The following is a 17,862-nucleotide window of genomic DNA, read 5'->3' as shown; positions in this document are numbered from 1 at the left end:
CATATATTTTTCTAATTGACATTTTAAATTGCAGAGTGAAACTTTGTAATTCAGAGGAGAAGCTTGTTCTCCGACATTTACCCCCCAAAATAAGTACAGGTTGTCCCGTCACGTCGAGACCATTGGTCAGTTTAAATGTCATCATTTGTTCAAGCACCTTCAGATCCGGCAGCAACTGTGCCCCAGACGCTTCTTCTTGTGGTGTAAATGACTTAATTGCCATTAAAACAAGGGGTCACAGTCACAATGTCAGCACATACAGGTCCACAGGACACTAAACCCGGCAGTTCTGCCTCTCGGCGAGACGATTAGTTTGCTGAACACCAGCTGAAGTTCAAAATCAGAAAACTACATTTCTTGACAAAAGCTTGTTCCTAGTGGTGTCGCCACATATTTCGTGTTTTCATCCAGCATGTATTGGGTAGCTCCGTAGTGACGTATATATATATATATATATATATATATATATATATATATATATATATATTTATTCATGAGCCTCTGGAAGCAAGCCGTAGGATAGAGTTGGCACCAAGCAACGTATCCTCATCCAACGGTTCGTATGATGTCTTACGAAACAGCTACTCCTCATTTTTCCTGCGTTTATTTTTTTTAAATAAGCTTCTGTCTTCACAGGAAGCTACTCAGTTGAGTTTAGTAAAAATGTAGAGGAAAAGGCTAGATAGTAATCATTTCTAATTGTTTTATCCAACAAAATATTATTAAATCCATATTTGTTGGTGTTAAGCCTTTTTTAAAACAGGGCTTTTGTAGACATTGCTACATTTGTAGCCTACTGTCGCTGTATATCACAATGTAAATGAATGAATTTACACACAGGACAGTGGGGAATATATTTCTATCACAACATGGCCGGATCATGTCAGTACATCCATGTAGGGATGTGGTGGTGATGTTTGGGGGAAATCTGATTATTTGTAGCTCAAAACCTGCAAGACTGAAGTGAACCCCTTGAATTCAGTGTAAATCCAGTTCAAGAGCTCCATTTATGTGGTCCAACAAAACAATGACTCGTTTCACCATCTGCTGTTTGACCGAATGTGTCCTTTCCTCCTCTGTAGCGCATGGACATGGACCGACGCCGCGAGGACGCCAGGAACCCGAAGCGTAAGCCTCGTCTCATGGAGGAGGACGAGTTGCCTTCTTGGATCATCAAAGACGAAGCTGAGGTCGAGCGGCTCACGTACGAAGAGGAGTCGGAGAAGATGTTCGGCCGAGGATCGCGCTGTCGCAGGGACGTCGACTACAGTGACGCGCTGACTGAAAAACAGTGGCTGCGGGTAAAGTCTGAGTGTGTATATGTATATGTGTATGTGTCGATATTATATATATATATATATATATATATATATATATATATATATATATATATATATATCGATCTATGAAATTTAATGTTTTTATCTGAAATAATCCTTAAGAGTTCCTGACCTTGTCTGTGGTTCTCAACCTCAATCCCATTTGTTCCTACGGAATGCTTCCCAAAAAAGTCACAAATACATAGTTTTCTATATTGTTTAAAAGGCTCAATAAGTCAGTGAACAGCTGGCCACTGTAGTTTTTAGCAATGGGACATTTGCTTGGCTGTGCTGTACGTGATGGCTTAATATATAATCTATAGTAATATATAATTTATTAGTTGATTTACATTTGGTATTAATAATCTAGGTACGCAAATGCAACTAAAGCTGTCAAATTAATTTAGCGCAGTACAAAAAGTTATTAATATTTATATTTGCCTTGGAGTAGTGAAATATAAAGTAGTTTAAGATGAAAATACTCAAGTAAACTAACGAGTAAATATACTTAGTTATATTCCACCACTGGCATTAATGCAAATTGACAATATGAGATCTGGAAAAAAATACAAATATGGATGGATTATTGACTATTGATTCATTACATATTTATTTATTTGATTTAATTCATTTCAATTGTCTTTAAAATATTTTTATTTATTTTTTATTTTATTTTATTTTAATTTAATTTATTTTATTTTTATTTATTTAAATGTATTATATTTTATTGTGTTTTATTATATGTTATTATATTGTATTATTGGAGTTACTGGAGTTAATGCAAAGGTTGAGTTTAGCCTGAAGCGAATGGCTCACAGTCACTCACTCCAAATACGCAGTGACACTCTCCCCTACAGAGACGGATACATTTTATTGACTGTGGCTCAGAACAGAACAAACAACTTTGAGTCGGAGGCAACAGTGTGTTGGAAGCTTTCGCTGTTGTTCAGAGAGGCTCTATTAAAAGAAGAAGAATGTCTAGAGACCTGGAGGCTTCTGCTGAATAAAATGCTATGAAGCCCATCTACAAAAGCTTGAAGTGACTCAGCATTAACTCTGTCTTCTGTCTTCTGTTTCGTCTCCAGGCCGTTGAGGATGGAAACCTGGAAGAGATGGAGGAGGAGATCCGGCTGAAAAAGCGCAAACGCAAGAGACGCCAGGACAAGGACTCTTCGAGCAGAGAGGACGGGGGCTCCTCCAAGGCCAAGAAGAAACGTGGGCGTCCGCCGGCTGAGAAACACTCCCCCAACCCCCCCAAACTCACCAAGCAAATGAACAGCATCATCGATACGGTCATCAACTACAGAGACGGGTAGGCACATTTATTTACAACAAAATAACAGATGTGTTTGCTGTGGTTCAGAGGTCCAAACCAATTTGTCCACTCCAAATATATCAAGTGGAGTAGCGTAAACACTAGAAACACCTCCAGGTAGAACTCAATGTGGTTCAACAACACCACCAACTGCAGACACCCGATCTCCTGCTACGTTGAATGCACTGAAATGTGTCCACGACCGAGGAGTATTTGACACTTGCTCCTCAGCGGCGTAATGGCCGATGCTCGAGACAAATATCTGCACCCTCCACTTCCTGTTAGGTGTCAAATCTACGTCCTTGCAGCTCACAGACGAATTACGCCGACTGTGCATCAGGCTGTGATGGTGTCCGACGTGTTTCTGAGAGCGCAGCAGGACTGTAGCTCAACGCGCATCCTGTGTAGACACTGATGGAGGACTAAATAGTACTGCTGTGCTTTACATGGCCAGTGAAGATGAGGAGTCACAACCGCTGCAGGTGTATGGAGACAAATCTGAATTTGTAGACTGGTAAACCTGCATATCGCACTAAAATATATGTAAAAGATTTTGATGAAGCACTTCCATAAATGTCCATTAAAACCTCATGTTTACTGTGTGGGTGACTTCATACTACGTATGTTTACTGTCTGAAATTCCACCTTCAGTATCGCGTGTTCCAGGTTTTTATCAAATGATGTATGTCCTCAGATAACGTTGCAACAAATCACAGAGTTTCATAATTTCAATCACAATCTAACAAGTCATTTCTGCTGGATTTCATTCGCTAACCCACGCAGCACTTTCATGTCTCCTGCACCGCGTCTGTCAGTGTGACGTTACTCCTTCACAAAGTTATGATCAATCTCAGAAAAGTGTTTTGAGTACTAGAATAACTTCCATTTACAGACTACCTTCATCTGTCTGAGTGGGCGACTGTCGACCGTGATTAACCCGAAAGATCTCTGCCTCCTCAGTCAGTGTGAACGTGTTCACTTCAACACAATAATCAGATCTGGATTCCTCTGCAGGAGACGGCCAGGAGGAGGCGCTATCGCCACCTGTTGCTACCAGTTGTTGCTGGGCACCTGAATCAGCATATGAACTAACTTTAGAGGCTTCGGTTTGCGTTATTTAACATATTTGTGCTGTAAAGACGTGAGATAGATCCTCTGTAATTCCTGTTGTGGTACATCTCTACAGAATTTTTTAAGCACAAAGTACCTCCACCTTGTGTAGAAAATAGGCCACGCTTTTATTTCCTAATGGAAAGTTGAGATTGTCTCTCTCTGGTCTGCAGAGTAAAAGTGACCAGACATGAAGTCATGTCTTTGATAAACATCCTCACATTCTTTCAGTCAGTTAGAGCGTGAGTGTATTTGTGTGGTCTGTCCTGTTGAGTCTGCATTTTTCCCATGTGCAAAAATCCTAAATATGTGTGTCTCTGTGATATTCACATCACAGAGACACATGCTTGAAACAGCATGTGCGTTTGTCTTCCCCTTTTTATTTAAATATGCGCTGGCTGACTGCTGCTGCTGGGAAACTTCTACCTGCCGCTCCAGAAGTCAAGTTCTCTCTTCGTCACAGAGCGTCTCAATCACAGCTCTGGCAAACTTCTACCCCCCCCCCCCCAAAAAAAAAAGTTGAAATACTCCAAACCTCTAAAATGCATTTGGAACAAATACACTTTGTATCTCTTTACTGAAGAGAGGCGGCAGCCTCCATTTCCTCCGTCACACAGATTAACACAGTTTGTTACACACACACACATGTTGAACCGTCGGTTGTTTTATCCGTCTCACACAAGCAATTAGGAGAAACCGAAGCCTTTATGGTCACATTTCCATTCGTTCTGATGTCTTCCACGAAAGTCAACTATTGCGTCTGTTCCCAGAGGTCCTTGTTGCCATGACGGTCTGCTTGCACAAGACTCCCTCTTTGACAAAAACAGTCATTTCACCTCGCAGCACATGAAAGTGGCTGATCACCCGCTTCCTTGATTGGTTAGTTAGTTTGTGTTATTGTGAGACTTTGATGAATCCAGACAGACTCTTTTAAAACACTAAAAGTCACTCGATATATACCACAGACACCTTGTTCACTGTGTTCTGTGCTGATCAGCCTCATTTTACTGTCGACAAAACACATTATGGATGCAAATAGCCATGAAAATCATTTTCAATCAGAAACCGTTTGACAAGTAGGAGGGCTGTTGTCTTGGTGTTTTGGTGTCCGATAAACACAAAGTCATGAGAGAAAATATGAAATAACTAAAAATAGAAATAGATAAATTACTTTAGAGAAGGGTGAACGAGCTGTACTCTAGTTTACACTAGTTTGGGTGTTTTAAAGTGGGGTTGTATGAGGATTAGCCTGATCATCTGTTCTCAGTGTTACCTACAGAACACAGTTTGGAGAAACTGGTTCAGCGACGAAAGTTCAAGATACAAACTGCAGATTTACAATAAAGACACGAACCAATTACGCTCTTCTTGAAAACTCCTCCCTTGTCGCCCCCTAGTGGCCGTATCAATACGACACTGTGACACTTGTTTGACGTGGGACATATTTCTTGCCAGACGATGGGAGCTTAAGGTGTAGGAGGGGAAAAGTTACATTTTTTTTTTACATGTATAAGCCTGCAATGTGAACATTAAACTGGACACAGAACTCTCTGGAGCGTTAAAGGGAAACTTCTTGAGTCGTGATCTGCTTGTGAACGAGGTTCATTAACGATTTGATAAAGATGTGAAATGATTTTTGTGTTCTCAGGTCAGCAAGACAGCTAAGCGAGGTCTTCGTCCAGTTACCGTCCAGGAAGGAGCTCCCAGAATATTACGAGCTGATCAGAAAACCTGTGGACTTCAAAAAGATCAAGGTGTGTTCACCTTCACCCAGCTGTTAATGCGATGAGTAGTGGGCTCAAAGAGCAGAAGCTAAACACTGGTGCTTCTCTTCTTTGTTTTCTATGAAATTGAAATATTTTTGTATTTTGAACTAGTAAAAAAGCAAGAAATATTCATGTCAACTTTGAAAAATGTAAATTTTTAATGATTAACAGACTAACAGATAGATAATAGGGATTATTTGCATCCCTAATTAACTTTATGACAAGTGTCATTTAGTAAGAGTTACATAATTACTACATAACTGTCTTTTGAATGTAAGTATAGCACAACGGTTGAGTGCCCACAGACCTGAGAGAGTTTCAATCAAGCCGGTGTGTTTTTTTCCTTCTTCTTGTCAACAGGATCGTGTGAGGAACCATAAATACAGAGGAGTCGGAGACCTGGAGAGAGATGTGATGCTGCTCTGTCACAACGCTCAGACCTTCAACCTGGAGGGATCACAGGTCAGTTTCCCCCGAGTGGAACTGGAGGTTCTCTGATTGATTTTTCTCTTTGTGCAGTGGTTAAACCTTGTGTTGAACCATGTGTTGGACCTTGTGTTGAACCATGTGTTAAACCTTGTGTTAAACCTTGTGTTAAACCATGTGTTGAACCTTGTGTTGAACCTTGTGTTGAACCTTGTGTTGAACCTTGTGTTAAACCTTGTGTTGAACCTTGTGTTGAACCTTGTGTTGAACCTTGTGTTGAACCTTGTGTTAAACCATGTGTTGAACCTTGTGTTAAACCATGTGTTGAACCATGTGTTGAACCTTGTGTTAAACCATGTGTTAAACCATGTGTTGAACCTTGTGTTAAACCATGTGTTGAACCTTGTGTTGAACCTTGTGTTGAACCATGTGTTGAACCTTGTGTTGAACCTTGTGTTGAACCATGTGTTGAACCTTGTGTTAAACCTTGTGTTAAACCTTGTGTTGAACCATGTGTTGAACCATGTGTTGAACCTTGTGTTAAACCTTGTGTTGAACCTTGTGTTGAACCATGTGTTGAACCATGTGTTGAACCTTGTGTTAAACCTTGTGTTGAACCATGTGTTGAACCATGTGTTGAACCATGTGTTGAACCTTGTGTTAAACCTTGTGTTGAACCATGTGTTGAACCATGTGTTGAACCTTGTGTTAAACCTTGTGTTGAACCATGTGTTGAACCATGTGTTGAACCTTGTGTTGAACCTTGTGTTGAACCATGTGTTGAACCATGTGTTGAACCTTGTGTTAAACCTTGTGTTGAACCATGTGTTGAACCATGTGTTGAACCTTGTGTTGAACCATGTGTTGAACCTTGTGTTAAACCTTGTGTTGAACCATGTGTTGAACCATGTGTTAAACCATGTGTTGAACCATGTGTTGAACCTTGTGTTGAACCTTGTGTTGAACCTTGTGTTGAACCATGTGTTGAACCTTGTGTTGAACCATGTGTTGAACCTTGTGTTGAACCTTGTGTGGAACCTTGTGTTGAACCATGTGTTGAACCATGTGTTGAACCTTGTGTTGAACCTTGTGTTGAACCATGTGTTGAACCTTGTGTTGAACCATGTGTTGAACCATGTGTTGAACCTTGTGTTGAACCTTGTGTTGAACCATGTGTTGAACCATGTGTTGAACCTTGTGTTAAACCTTGTGTTAAACCATGTGTTGAACCATGTGTTGAACCTTGTGTTGAACCATGTGTTGAACCTTGTGTTGAACCTTGTGTTAAACCATGTGTTGAACCTTGTGTTGAACCTTGTGTTGAACCTTGTGTTGAACCATGTGTTGAACCTTGTGTTGAACCTTGTGTTGAACCTTGTGTTGAACCTTGTGTTGAACCTTGTGTTGAACCATGTGTTGAACCATGTGTTGAACCTTGTGTTGAACCTTGTGTTGAACCATGTGTTGAACCTTGTGTTGAACCTTGTGTTGAACCTTGTGTTGAACCTTGTGTTGAACCATGTGTTGAACCATGTGTTGAACCTTGTGTTGAACCTTGTGTTGAACCATGTGTTGAACCTTGTGTTGAACCTTGTGTTGAACCATGTGTTGAACCATGTGTTGAACCTTGTGTTGAACCATGTGTTGAACCATGTGTTGAACCTTGTGTTGAACATTGTGTTGAACCTTGTGTTGAACCTTGTGTTGAACCATGTGTTGAACCATGTGTTGAACCTTGTGTTGAACCATGTGTTGAACCATGTGTTGAACCATGTGTTGAACCTTGTGTTGAACCTTGTGTTGAACCATGTGTTGAACCATGTGTTGAACATTGTGTTGAACCTTGTGTTGAACCTTGTGTTGAACCATGTGTTGAACCATGTGTTGAACCTTGTGTTGAACCATGTGTTGAACCATGTGTTGAACCATGTGTTGAACCTTGTGTTAAACCTTGTGTTAAACCATGTGTTAAACCTTGTGTTGAACCTTGTGTTGAACCATGTGTTGAACCTTGTGTTGAACCTTGTGTTGAACCTTGTGTTGAACCATGTGTTGAACCATGTGTTGAACCATGTGTTGAACCATGTGTTGAACCTTGTGTTGAACCTTGTGTTGAACCATGTGTTGAACCTTGTGTTGAACCATGTGTTGAACCATGTGTTGAACCATGTGTTGAACCTTGTGTTGAACCTTGTGTTGAACCATGTGTTGAACCTTGTGTTGAACCTTGTGTTGAACCATGTGTTGAACCATGTGTTGAACCTTGTGTTGAACCTTGTGTTGAACCATGTGTTGAACCATGTGTTGAACCTTGTGTTGAACCTTGTGTTGAACCATGTGTTGAACCTTGTGTTGAACCTTGTGTTGAACCTTGTGTTGAACCATGTGTTGAACCTTGTGTTGAACCTTGTGTTGAACCATGTGTTGAACCATGTGTTGAACCTTGTGTTGAACCATGTGTTGAACCTTGTGTTGAACCTTGTGTTGAACCTTGTGTTGAACCTTGTGTTGAACCATGTGTTGAACCATGTGTTGAACCTTGTGTTGAACCATGTGTTGAACCATGTGTTGAACCATGTGTTGAACCTTGTGTTGAACCATGTGTTGAACCTTGTGTTGAACCTTGTGTTGAACCATGTGTTGAACCTTGTGTTGAACCTTGTGTTGAACCATGTGTTGAACCTTGTGTTGAACCTTGTGTTGAACCATGTGTTGAACCATGTGTTGAACCTTGTGTTGAACCTTGTGTTGAACCTTGTGTTGAACCTTGTGTTGAACCATGTGTTGAACCATGTGTTGAACCATGTGTTGAACCATGTGTTGAACCTTGTGTTGAACCTTGTGTTGAACCTTGTGTTGAACCATGTGTTGAACCTTGTGTTGAACCTTGTGTTGAACCATGTGTTGAACCTTGTGTTGAACCTTGTGTTGAACCATGTGTTGAACCTTGTGTTGAACCTTGTGTTGAACCTTGTGTTGAACCATGTGTTGAACCATGTGTTGAACCATGTGTTGAACCTTGTGTTGAACCATGTGTTGAACCTTGTGTTGAACCATGTGTTGAACCTTGTGTTGAACCTTGTGTTGAACATTGTGTTGAACCTTGTGTTGAACCATGTGTTGAACCTTGTGTTGAACCATGTGTTGAACCTTGTGTTGAACCTTGTGTTGAACCATGTGTTGAACCTTGTGTTGAACCTTGTGTTGAACCTTGTGTTGAACCATGTGTTGAACCATGTGTTGAACCTTGTGTTGAACCTTGTGTTGAACCTTGTGTTGAACCTTGTGTTGAACCATGTGTTGAACCATGTGTTGAACCATGTGTTGAACCATGTGTTGAACCTTGTGTTGAACCTTGTGTTGAACCATGTGTTGAACCTTGTGTTGAACCTTGTGTTGAACCTTGTGTTGAACCTTGTGTTGAACCATGTGTTGAACCATGTGTTGAACCATGTGTTGAACCATGTGTTGAACCTTGTGTTGAACCTTGTGTTGAACCATGTGTTGAACCATGTGTTGAACCTTGTGTTGAACCATGTGTTGAACCTTGTGTTGAACCATGTGTTGAACCATGTGTTGAACCATGTGTTGAACCTTGTGTTGAACCTTGTGTTGAACCTTGTGTTGAACCTTGTGTTGAACCTTGTGTTGAACCTTGTGTTGAACCTTGTGTTGAACCATGTGTTGAACCATGTGTTGAACCTTGTGTTGAACCTTGTGTTGAACCTTGTGTTGAACCTTGTGTTGAACCATGTGTTGAACCATGTGTTGAACCTTGTGTTGAACCTTGTGTTGAACCATGTGTTGAACCTTGTGTTGAACCTTGTGTTGAACCTTGTGTTGAACCTTGTGTTGAACCATGTGTTGAACCATGTGTTGAACCTTGTGTTGAACCTTGTGTTGAACCTTGTGTTGAACCATGTGTTGAACCATGTGTTGAACCATGTGTTGAACCTTGTGTTGAACCATGTGTTGAACCTTGTGTTGAACCATGTGTTGAACCATGTGTTGAACCTTGTGTTGAACCTTGTGTTGAACCTTGTGTTGAACCTTGTGTTGAACCTTGTGTTGAACCTTGTGTTGAACCTTGTGTTGAACCTTGTGTTGAACCTTGTGTTGAACCTTGTGTTGAACCTTGTGTTGAACCATGTGTTGAACCTCGTGTTGAACCTTGTGTTTGTGTAATGGAGAACCAGAAGCTGACTAGTTTTCAAGTGGTGCTGCGGTTCAATGAGTCCCGGATGGCCGTCGGCTGCAGTGCTTCACAGTTAATATCTTCAAGTTTCTCTCTTTAGAAGATGAGAATAATGTGGACATCGTGGCTTGTTGACTACATACAGACGTTAATACAACTGTTGGCTACTTTAATGTATGTGGCACTAAATCATAGCGCACATTAATCATTATTGTGATGTTCTGGACCTTTGCGTGAGGAAACAACCTCGCTGAACTTTAATTGAATACTCCTGAAATAGAGCAATTATTTTCTCAGTCAATTGACAGCTAATTAATTTTCAATCATTTTGATAATTGAGTAATCGTTATTTACACTCTCTGGTTCCAGCTTTTCTAGTACAAAGATTTAGTGCTTTGTTCTATTTTTTAGAAGTGCACATTAACAAGACACATGAAGGACTTTGGATTCTGGGAACTTATGACGGTGATAATTGGCCCTTTTTGATGCTCACTATTTTTTTCCGTTTCGTAGACAAAACAATGAAGTAGTTAATTGAAAACATGTTTGTTGAAGCCCTCCTTTCAAGTGATTTAAGTCCCAAAATCAAAGCTCCGTTGCACCGGGTTTGTCACCCATAAACTCTTCCTCTGTTCTATTCTTTTGTTATTTTGGGGGGAGGCTTGGCTTTGTCTTTAATGCTTTTTTTCTTCTTTTTAACACTGTTGTATTATGCCAAATAAAAGAAAGAGACAAGTTTCTCTGGATGGAGAACTGTTTTATTAGTTGCTTTTTACGGAAATAGTCCATATTTTATTCATACATTTTGAATTGCATCTCCCTGTAGTCAAAGGTTTTCTTGATACCTACAAGAGCACTTAATGTATCAATTAATAATGACCGGTATCACCCTCCACCACCACTTATCTCTCCATTAATGCGTAATCTCTTCTCTTTTATTAAACCTTCCCGCGTCCGTTTTTGTCCATATTCCCTGTGAAACATGTCGTTCATGCTGTTTCAAGGAACTCATTCTGTTATCCCGTCTGATTTTATTTTTTTTCTTCTCCCCCACAGATATACGAGGACTCCATCGTCCTTCAGTCTGTGTTCAAAAGTGCCAGGCAGAAGATTGCCAAGGATGAAGAGAGTGAAGACGACAGCGAGGAGGACGACGATGACGAGGATGAATCGGAGGCTGAGGGTAGGACACACACCGTTTGTAGGAAGTGAATGTGAAGACACACATGCAATCATTTAAATTCTACAGTATAGACCCGGTGAACTCTGTTCTGGCTGTTGACTTAAAGCTGTAGCACAGGAGAAAAATAATAATATCTAAAGCAGAGGTCTTCAACAGGGGGTCCGCTGCAGGGGATCCGATTAGACCTTTTTTTTTTTATTTCCACAAACATGAATCTGTCCATTATTTTAATAGTTCAGTATTGTATGCAAGATAATAGGTATGTTTATCCATGGCAGTGGCACTAATAGACCATCACTCATTTTCGTTCCCACATTTTATGTTTAAAATAAAAACATCAATTTGAATAGCTTGTATGCGTGATTATCATACAAGCTATGTTTCTAAATGGCAGTGGCACGGCCACCCTACTCACTGTACCTTTAAAATACAAACATGAATATGAACCATTTTGTATTATTTGAATAGCTTAGTATTGAATGCACAATAACAAGGTATGTTTATACATGGCACTAGGCCCAGTTTAATATAAAACACAATTGTATACAATATACTGTGTATAGTAGAGGGTCCCTGCTCCATCTCTATCAGTTTGGGGGTCCTTGGCCTGACAAACGTTGAAGACCCCTGATCTAAAGAAAGGAGTCTTTGTCCGTCTGTATGAGGGTATGTCCTTCGCATATCTCCCCGTTCTTTATTAATACACTTTGAATAAACAAGCACAAGTATAATAAACAAGTCTAGCGTGTCGTGTGCAGTGGGAAGACAGCGGCTCATTGACTTCACTTTACAACCGGAGACCTCGGCCCAGAGGCTTGACTCAATACAAAATAATGAAAAATCACTATTCCCCAGAGCTCGAGGTCAAGTCCTATTGAGAAAAGTATCGACTTTAAAATATCGTGGAACATCACCTCGTCTGAATGCCTTCAATGATGGTAGAAGCTTAGGAATAATTTGTGTTTTCCGACGGAGCGAACAATGATAGAAACCAGTTGTATGGAGGACTTTAAATGACTCCTACCTTCTTCTTGTGCTCCATTCATTCAGCCAAGGCCGTGCGGGTGAAGATCAAGCTGAGTAAAGAGGCGCGCAGCCACGACAAAGGCAAGAAGAGGCAAAGCCGAGGGAAGGCCAAGCCGGTGGTCAGCGACGACGACAGCGACGAAGACCTGGATGACAACGTAGGTTGTCCAACTTCACTGCATTTCACTGCGTCTTTAGTACAAACAACAAGCCTCAGGGAACTTTTACTCAGCAAAACTGATTATTTCAAACTCAGCAGCGTTCTGAATGTGCAAATGAGAGAAAAACATTCAAAGAAAATTACAACCATCAAATAAGTTTCATGATTTTGGCCAGCACAGCTGTAAACCCTTAATGTTTTGGTTGTTTTAATGGAACATGATAAATAGAAATAGCACGCTGAGGACTGTTGAACAATATTTCATCCAAAGTCATGCTGATTTCCTTCAAGCCGTCTAATCAGCAGCTGTCTCACATCTGGGACGCCGGGAGCAGCCAGTTGATTGCAGGTAAACTGTCTGCAGAAGAAAAATCAGAAAGCAGCAGTACTTTGGGTCATTTAAAAAAAAAAAAAAAAGTTACTGTGAAACACAACAAATTTGGCTTTCTACCAAAGACTCTCTTTACAAAAGCAGATGTTGATCATTCAAATAGTTTTTGGAGAGAAACAAACAGTGAGTGATGAAGTTTAGGTTTGCAGGAACCCTGTTTTTAAAAAATCTACCACATTTACTGAAACCCCAACATTAGTGCCATTAGTGCCAATTATCAATTATTCAGTCCAAAAAGTTATTCTATACGTTTATTAGACTAATCAATCAAAAACAAATCCCATTACAAGTTTTAAAAGTTGTTGTCCAGTTGGTGCTTTTGTCCAACCAACAGTCCACAACTCATTTTTAAACGCATCAATGGTGGTTTTAATGTTAACATTTCTTACCAAATTTATAAAAATCTGTATTTCATGGTTACAAATGGCTCCATCTGCTGTTGTATATCAGTCCTAATCTTCTTCTTTTTTTTAACTTGATAAAGTTTACTGTTTCGGACTAATGAAGGTCATCAAATACTGCCCCATGCCACATCGCTGTTCTCCGAGCCACTGTAGCTGTCATGTTTGTAGACGCTGTGTTGAGGCTTTCATCATACAAGACGAGCGTAGTTTCATCTCTCGGCCTCTTTGCCCGCTATTTATTTTTTGCAAAAACACCTTTTCATGAATTGGAAAAGAACATACGACATGCAACACAGAATGATCTCAGCTAGATGTAAACAAGAGGCTAAAAATGAAATAAAATCCATCCGGGAAATCTACCATATAGTTACATTAATAGAGCTTTTGTGTCGTACCTGATTTAAATATTCTATTATGAAGAGATCTCTCAGTCTTGACTCTATTTAACTGTACTACACACCTTCTTTTGTGATTACTCTGCTCTTCAAACCGACCGACATCCGTCTAATTTACTGCCCGCACAATGAAACCGGTAATGAGAAATTAAAGCCATGGTTACCACCACTTAGTGCTCATTATGATATAATTAACACCTAATAGATCCTCTTCAGCCTCTCCCCACACATCACAGAGCTTCATCTGATTAAAGCAAGCTATCCTATTATTTATCTTTCCTTCATTCACTCAGTACATTCTACGTAGGTTTGTTGGTGCGACCTGTAGGTGTGACGGGAGTAGCTCTGGTAGCTGGAGAGGTGCCGGTCCGCCTCCTGGGCTCTGCCGAGGTGTCCTTAAGCAAATCTTATTTCAAGATATCTTACCAAGTGTTCCATTGGTAGATGTCTTTTAACTTATTTTTAAGCAAACAAAAACACCTTGTATTCATAGTTTTTGGAGACCAGAAATAGTGAAAACAAAACCTTGATTTGTAGGACGTCAGCATGTAGCTTAGTGTAACCGGTTGTGATCTCATAGGTATGTATAAAAACTATATGTATACCGAAACATCAGTGGAACAGCTGTAAAATATAGGAATATAATATGATACGGTGGTAGACAGGTGGCAGATTAATCAAAAGTCTTCTCAGCATCTCAAAGATTTAAAACCTGATTTTTCCACAGCTCCTCTTCATCAGCTCCAGCCTAGAGTGAGGAGGAGAGGATGTAAAGAAGGGGCTTCACCTTCTTTTCTCCCGGAGATCTTTTCGTTCTCATTTCAGGGTGTTGATATATTCAGTTCTTTGACCCCCTGCCGCCTCTCGACACATAATAAACCTCTAATCACACGGCTTCCTCTCTCTCCTCTTTGTCGGCCTGTGAACCTCTTAATGCCTTTTATCTCTTTCTTTCCTCAGGATCAGTCGGACAAGAGCGACGATGACTGAGGACGAGACATCGTTTATAGCACTTATAAACAAAGGACAGTCTCTTCCATCACCGTTAGTTCAGGTCCATGTTCTGTATTTTTATTCATTTTTACTTCATTTGTCCTCTTCGTCTGTCTGTAGTGTGTTTTGTCGCACCTTCTCCTACCAGCTTAGAAATGTATTACTAATAATCGATAAGCTACAGCAATACCAATCTGCTTATATTCCTGTTTTTAAGACAATTTTTTTAGTATATTTTTTAACTCTGTGCTTCAAAAGCTGATTTAAATTGTGTATGAAAAAAAAAAATGGAAGGCAAAAAAGATTTGGTCATGCTATCTGCGCTTTTGCTTGATTTGTAATTGCTTGCACTTTTAGAAAAGGAAATATTAATATCAAAATTTAAAAACCACTGGTGATCAAAAAGAATAAGAGGCAATCAATAAAGTTTTTAATTTTTGGATTCACCCTTTGACCTTGTTGCAGTGCCAAATGTTAGAGAAATTAATTGTTTGCTAAATCCCGCCCCCAAAACAAAAAGTAAAAGAGCAAACAGCGTGTTCATCTGCTCTAATGTAAACGGCAAATGTTTGATTGTATTATTCTTGTCAATAACACAAACTGTAGTATTTGAAAGTTACTTTCAAGGCCAAGAAGAGCTTCACCGACTTAATCTAATCAAGCTGAAGCTGCAGTCATTAGCTGACAGGTTTACTGCAGTAAATCCTGACCCCCAAACCGCATCATTAACTCACTGGGTCACATTATTTTTTTTTGGGGGGGGGGATTATCGGATACATAAATAAAAAGCTCAGTTCAGGACTGAAAACATTCCCCGCACTCAGTGGAAGCTGCTCTGATGATATCAAAATTCAGGTCAACGTTAGCGGCTCTCTCTTGGATTTAGGGAAGTGACTAACAGCCAAACTCAAGATACTGAATGTTGTGTTACATTTGTGAAACTCATGGATTAGTCCTCATTCTCAACACCTCAAGGTGAAAACATGCCATTAAGTATGTAAACTAAGCAGCCAAACAGGGTTAGATTAGAACAGAATAAATAACAATTTATCTGTCATTTATCCGTTATTTCCATGTCTTTCTAAATGGATCACTGGTGACGATGCCAACATGACAACACATAGTCTAGCCGTCATTTAGTGCATATTTAAAACTCTGTTTACAAGATTCTTGATTTAAAAGGAGTCAGCTGGAAACCACCTCGTGAAGCTAACGTTAGCTCAATTAGCTAGCTGCTGTAGCTACAGCTTCAGGAGTGATTGCAGCTAAATTGACGGTTGCAAGCTACAGATGAGAAGCCTGCTTTTGTCTAGAATAAGAAATACCCTTGATGTAATTTGGACAGTAAACTGCCACCATTTTCATAAAAAAACTACGAGAGTAGGAAGCCGACAGGCGTAGCAAAAGTAACTATGAGGGGCGGGGCTTAGCGAACATTAAATTGTGAGATTTTTGAGAGTGTTAACGTGTTCTTAAGCCTATATATATACATACATACATACATACATACATACATACATACATACATACAATATATATGTTACAGCCAGCACAACAAAATGACAGTTGTTGCTTGATGACACAATTCTTTGAGGTGACCGAAAATGCTGGATGCTTTTTTTGTTTTGTTTTTTAAACACCGCTTTTATTAAGAGAAATGTAACCTTACTTCATGTAGGCGGCACATCATTTAGCTCAGAGTCCATGTGTTTCATGTATCCGTTCCTCTAATGTGTTCAAGTTGTCGTGTACCAGAGCCGATGCTTTGGACTTTGTTGTAATCGTTATCTCCCTCAGAAACGAGGACTTTGGGGTTTTTTAAATGAGAAACTGGTCACGGGGGGGGGGGGGGTGAAACATCTTGTGTTGTTGATTAAACCAACATCTATCGGAGCTAAAATGTAGCTGTAAACAACAGAGAAAAGTATTGTGGGATTTCAAAAATTTGACTTGAATGACGTTGAGTATACCAGTTTATTTTAAACAATGTATTGATTTATGATTTATTTGGATTGAGGTGTTTGTGTTCCTGTTTTAGTTTTGAGCTCTCATTTTATTGGTTTATATCTCATTTGTAGCATGAACTCTTTTGGCAATATACTGTGTACATGCAGATATATATCTTTTTTTTTTTTTGGTGTAACATGTGCTTGCCGACTCTCCATAAGTGTGACTTAATCTTTGCTTTCTTTGCACAGTGTCTTTGTGGTTGTATCTCATAGCCCAGGGCAAATAAAATCTCACCGATTTTCTGCACAAAAAAAAATGTTTCAGCGTTTTGTTTTTTTTCTACCATCTATAGTGACTGTGTAACAATGTTTGCAATGCACACTACTCATGGAATTTACTGTAAACATCACCTCATCATCAAAACCTTGAATTTAATTGTATTATTTTGTTACAAGACTAGTTTGTTGGTTCCAAAACAGTGAGACTGCCGCTGCAACGCACACTTAGTTCACACTTCCTGTTTCAAGTCGGCCTATTCTACTTGTAATCACATGTGTACAACTATACTCCCTTCACGTCTGTCAACACAACTGTTTACACACTATTAAGAATATTATTTGAGTTGCAAAAAATTCTCTTACCCTCCATTAATTATTTGTCCAGTTTGCCCCCTGGTGTATAGTGAGAAATACCGCCTTACAGAACTGCAAGTAGTTACAGAATATTTGTTTACGCTCGCTTCTCTTGACCTGAGGCGATCTGTAATGTATGCCCTACGGACTTTTTGTTGTTGTTGTTGTTAGTTTACTGTACATCATGCTATACTTGGTCATTCCTGGGAGAACAGTGGGTTGAACACAACCTGGAGGGAGAGGAGGCAGCAGAAAGAAGGAGTGATGGAAACAGAAAATGATTTCATCTGGGACTCTCCTCGCTATTGCTCCGCTCGAGGCGACTGGCCACCAGAGTCGACAGTGTGTGTGTGTGTGTGTGTGTGTGTGTGTGTGTGTGTGTGTGTGTGTGTGTGTGTGTGTGTGTGTGTGTGTGTGTGTTAAAGTGTGGACAACTCTGCTGAGCATAGGGACAACTTCTTCTCCACTTTCACACATAATTCTAATGCCTCAGCTAATTTAATAGTGAGCTGTGGGGTTTGTCTCTAAACTCAGCAGTTCAGAACATTTCCAAAATTTAAATTTCATCCAAAAAATCTGATTTTTTTTATACTAAAA

The 17,862-nt window shown here is 39.9% G+C and overlaps 1 protein-coding gene across 1 annotated transcript in view; it reads left to right on the top strand.

The window, feature by feature from the left end:
• Positions 1 to 16,943, top strand: part of smarca2 (SWI/SNF related, matrix associated, actin dependent regulator of chromatin, subfamily a, member 2) — a 51,676-nt gene extending 34,733 nt beyond the window's left edge. The window contains exons 28-34 of the mRNA XM_068720698.1: positions 1,083 to 1,301; positions 2,405 to 2,631; positions 5,393 to 5,498; positions 5,871 to 5,972; positions 11,188 to 11,314; positions 12,365 to 12,498; positions 14,651 to 16,943. Of these exons, the coding sequence (XP_068576799.1) occupies positions 1,083 to 1,301; positions 2,405 to 2,631; positions 5,393 to 5,498; positions 5,871 to 5,972; positions 11,188 to 11,314; positions 12,365 to 12,498; positions 14,651 to 14,680 (945 nt within the window). The 3' untranslated portion in view covers positions 14,681 to 16,943. The remainder of the gene's footprint in view (positions 1 to 1,082; positions 1,302 to 2,404; positions 2,632 to 5,392; positions 5,499 to 5,870; positions 5,973 to 11,187; positions 11,315 to 12,364; positions 12,499 to 14,650) is intronic.
• Positions 16,944 to 17,862: the final 919 nt, after the last annotated feature.

The sequence above is a fragment of the Cebidichthys violaceus genome, unplaced genomic scaffold (assembly GCF_023349555.1).
Source record: "Cebidichthys violaceus isolate CVI_PGR_0920_01 unplaced genomic scaffold, fCebVio1.0.p SCAF_26, whole genome shotgun sequence".
NCBI classification, from domain to species: Eukaryota; Metazoa; Chordata; class Actinopteri; order Perciformes; family Stichaeidae; genus Cebidichthys; species Cebidichthys violaceus.
Note: the sequence above shows the minus strand (reverse complement) of the source record. Positions and strands in the feature narration are given on the sequence as shown.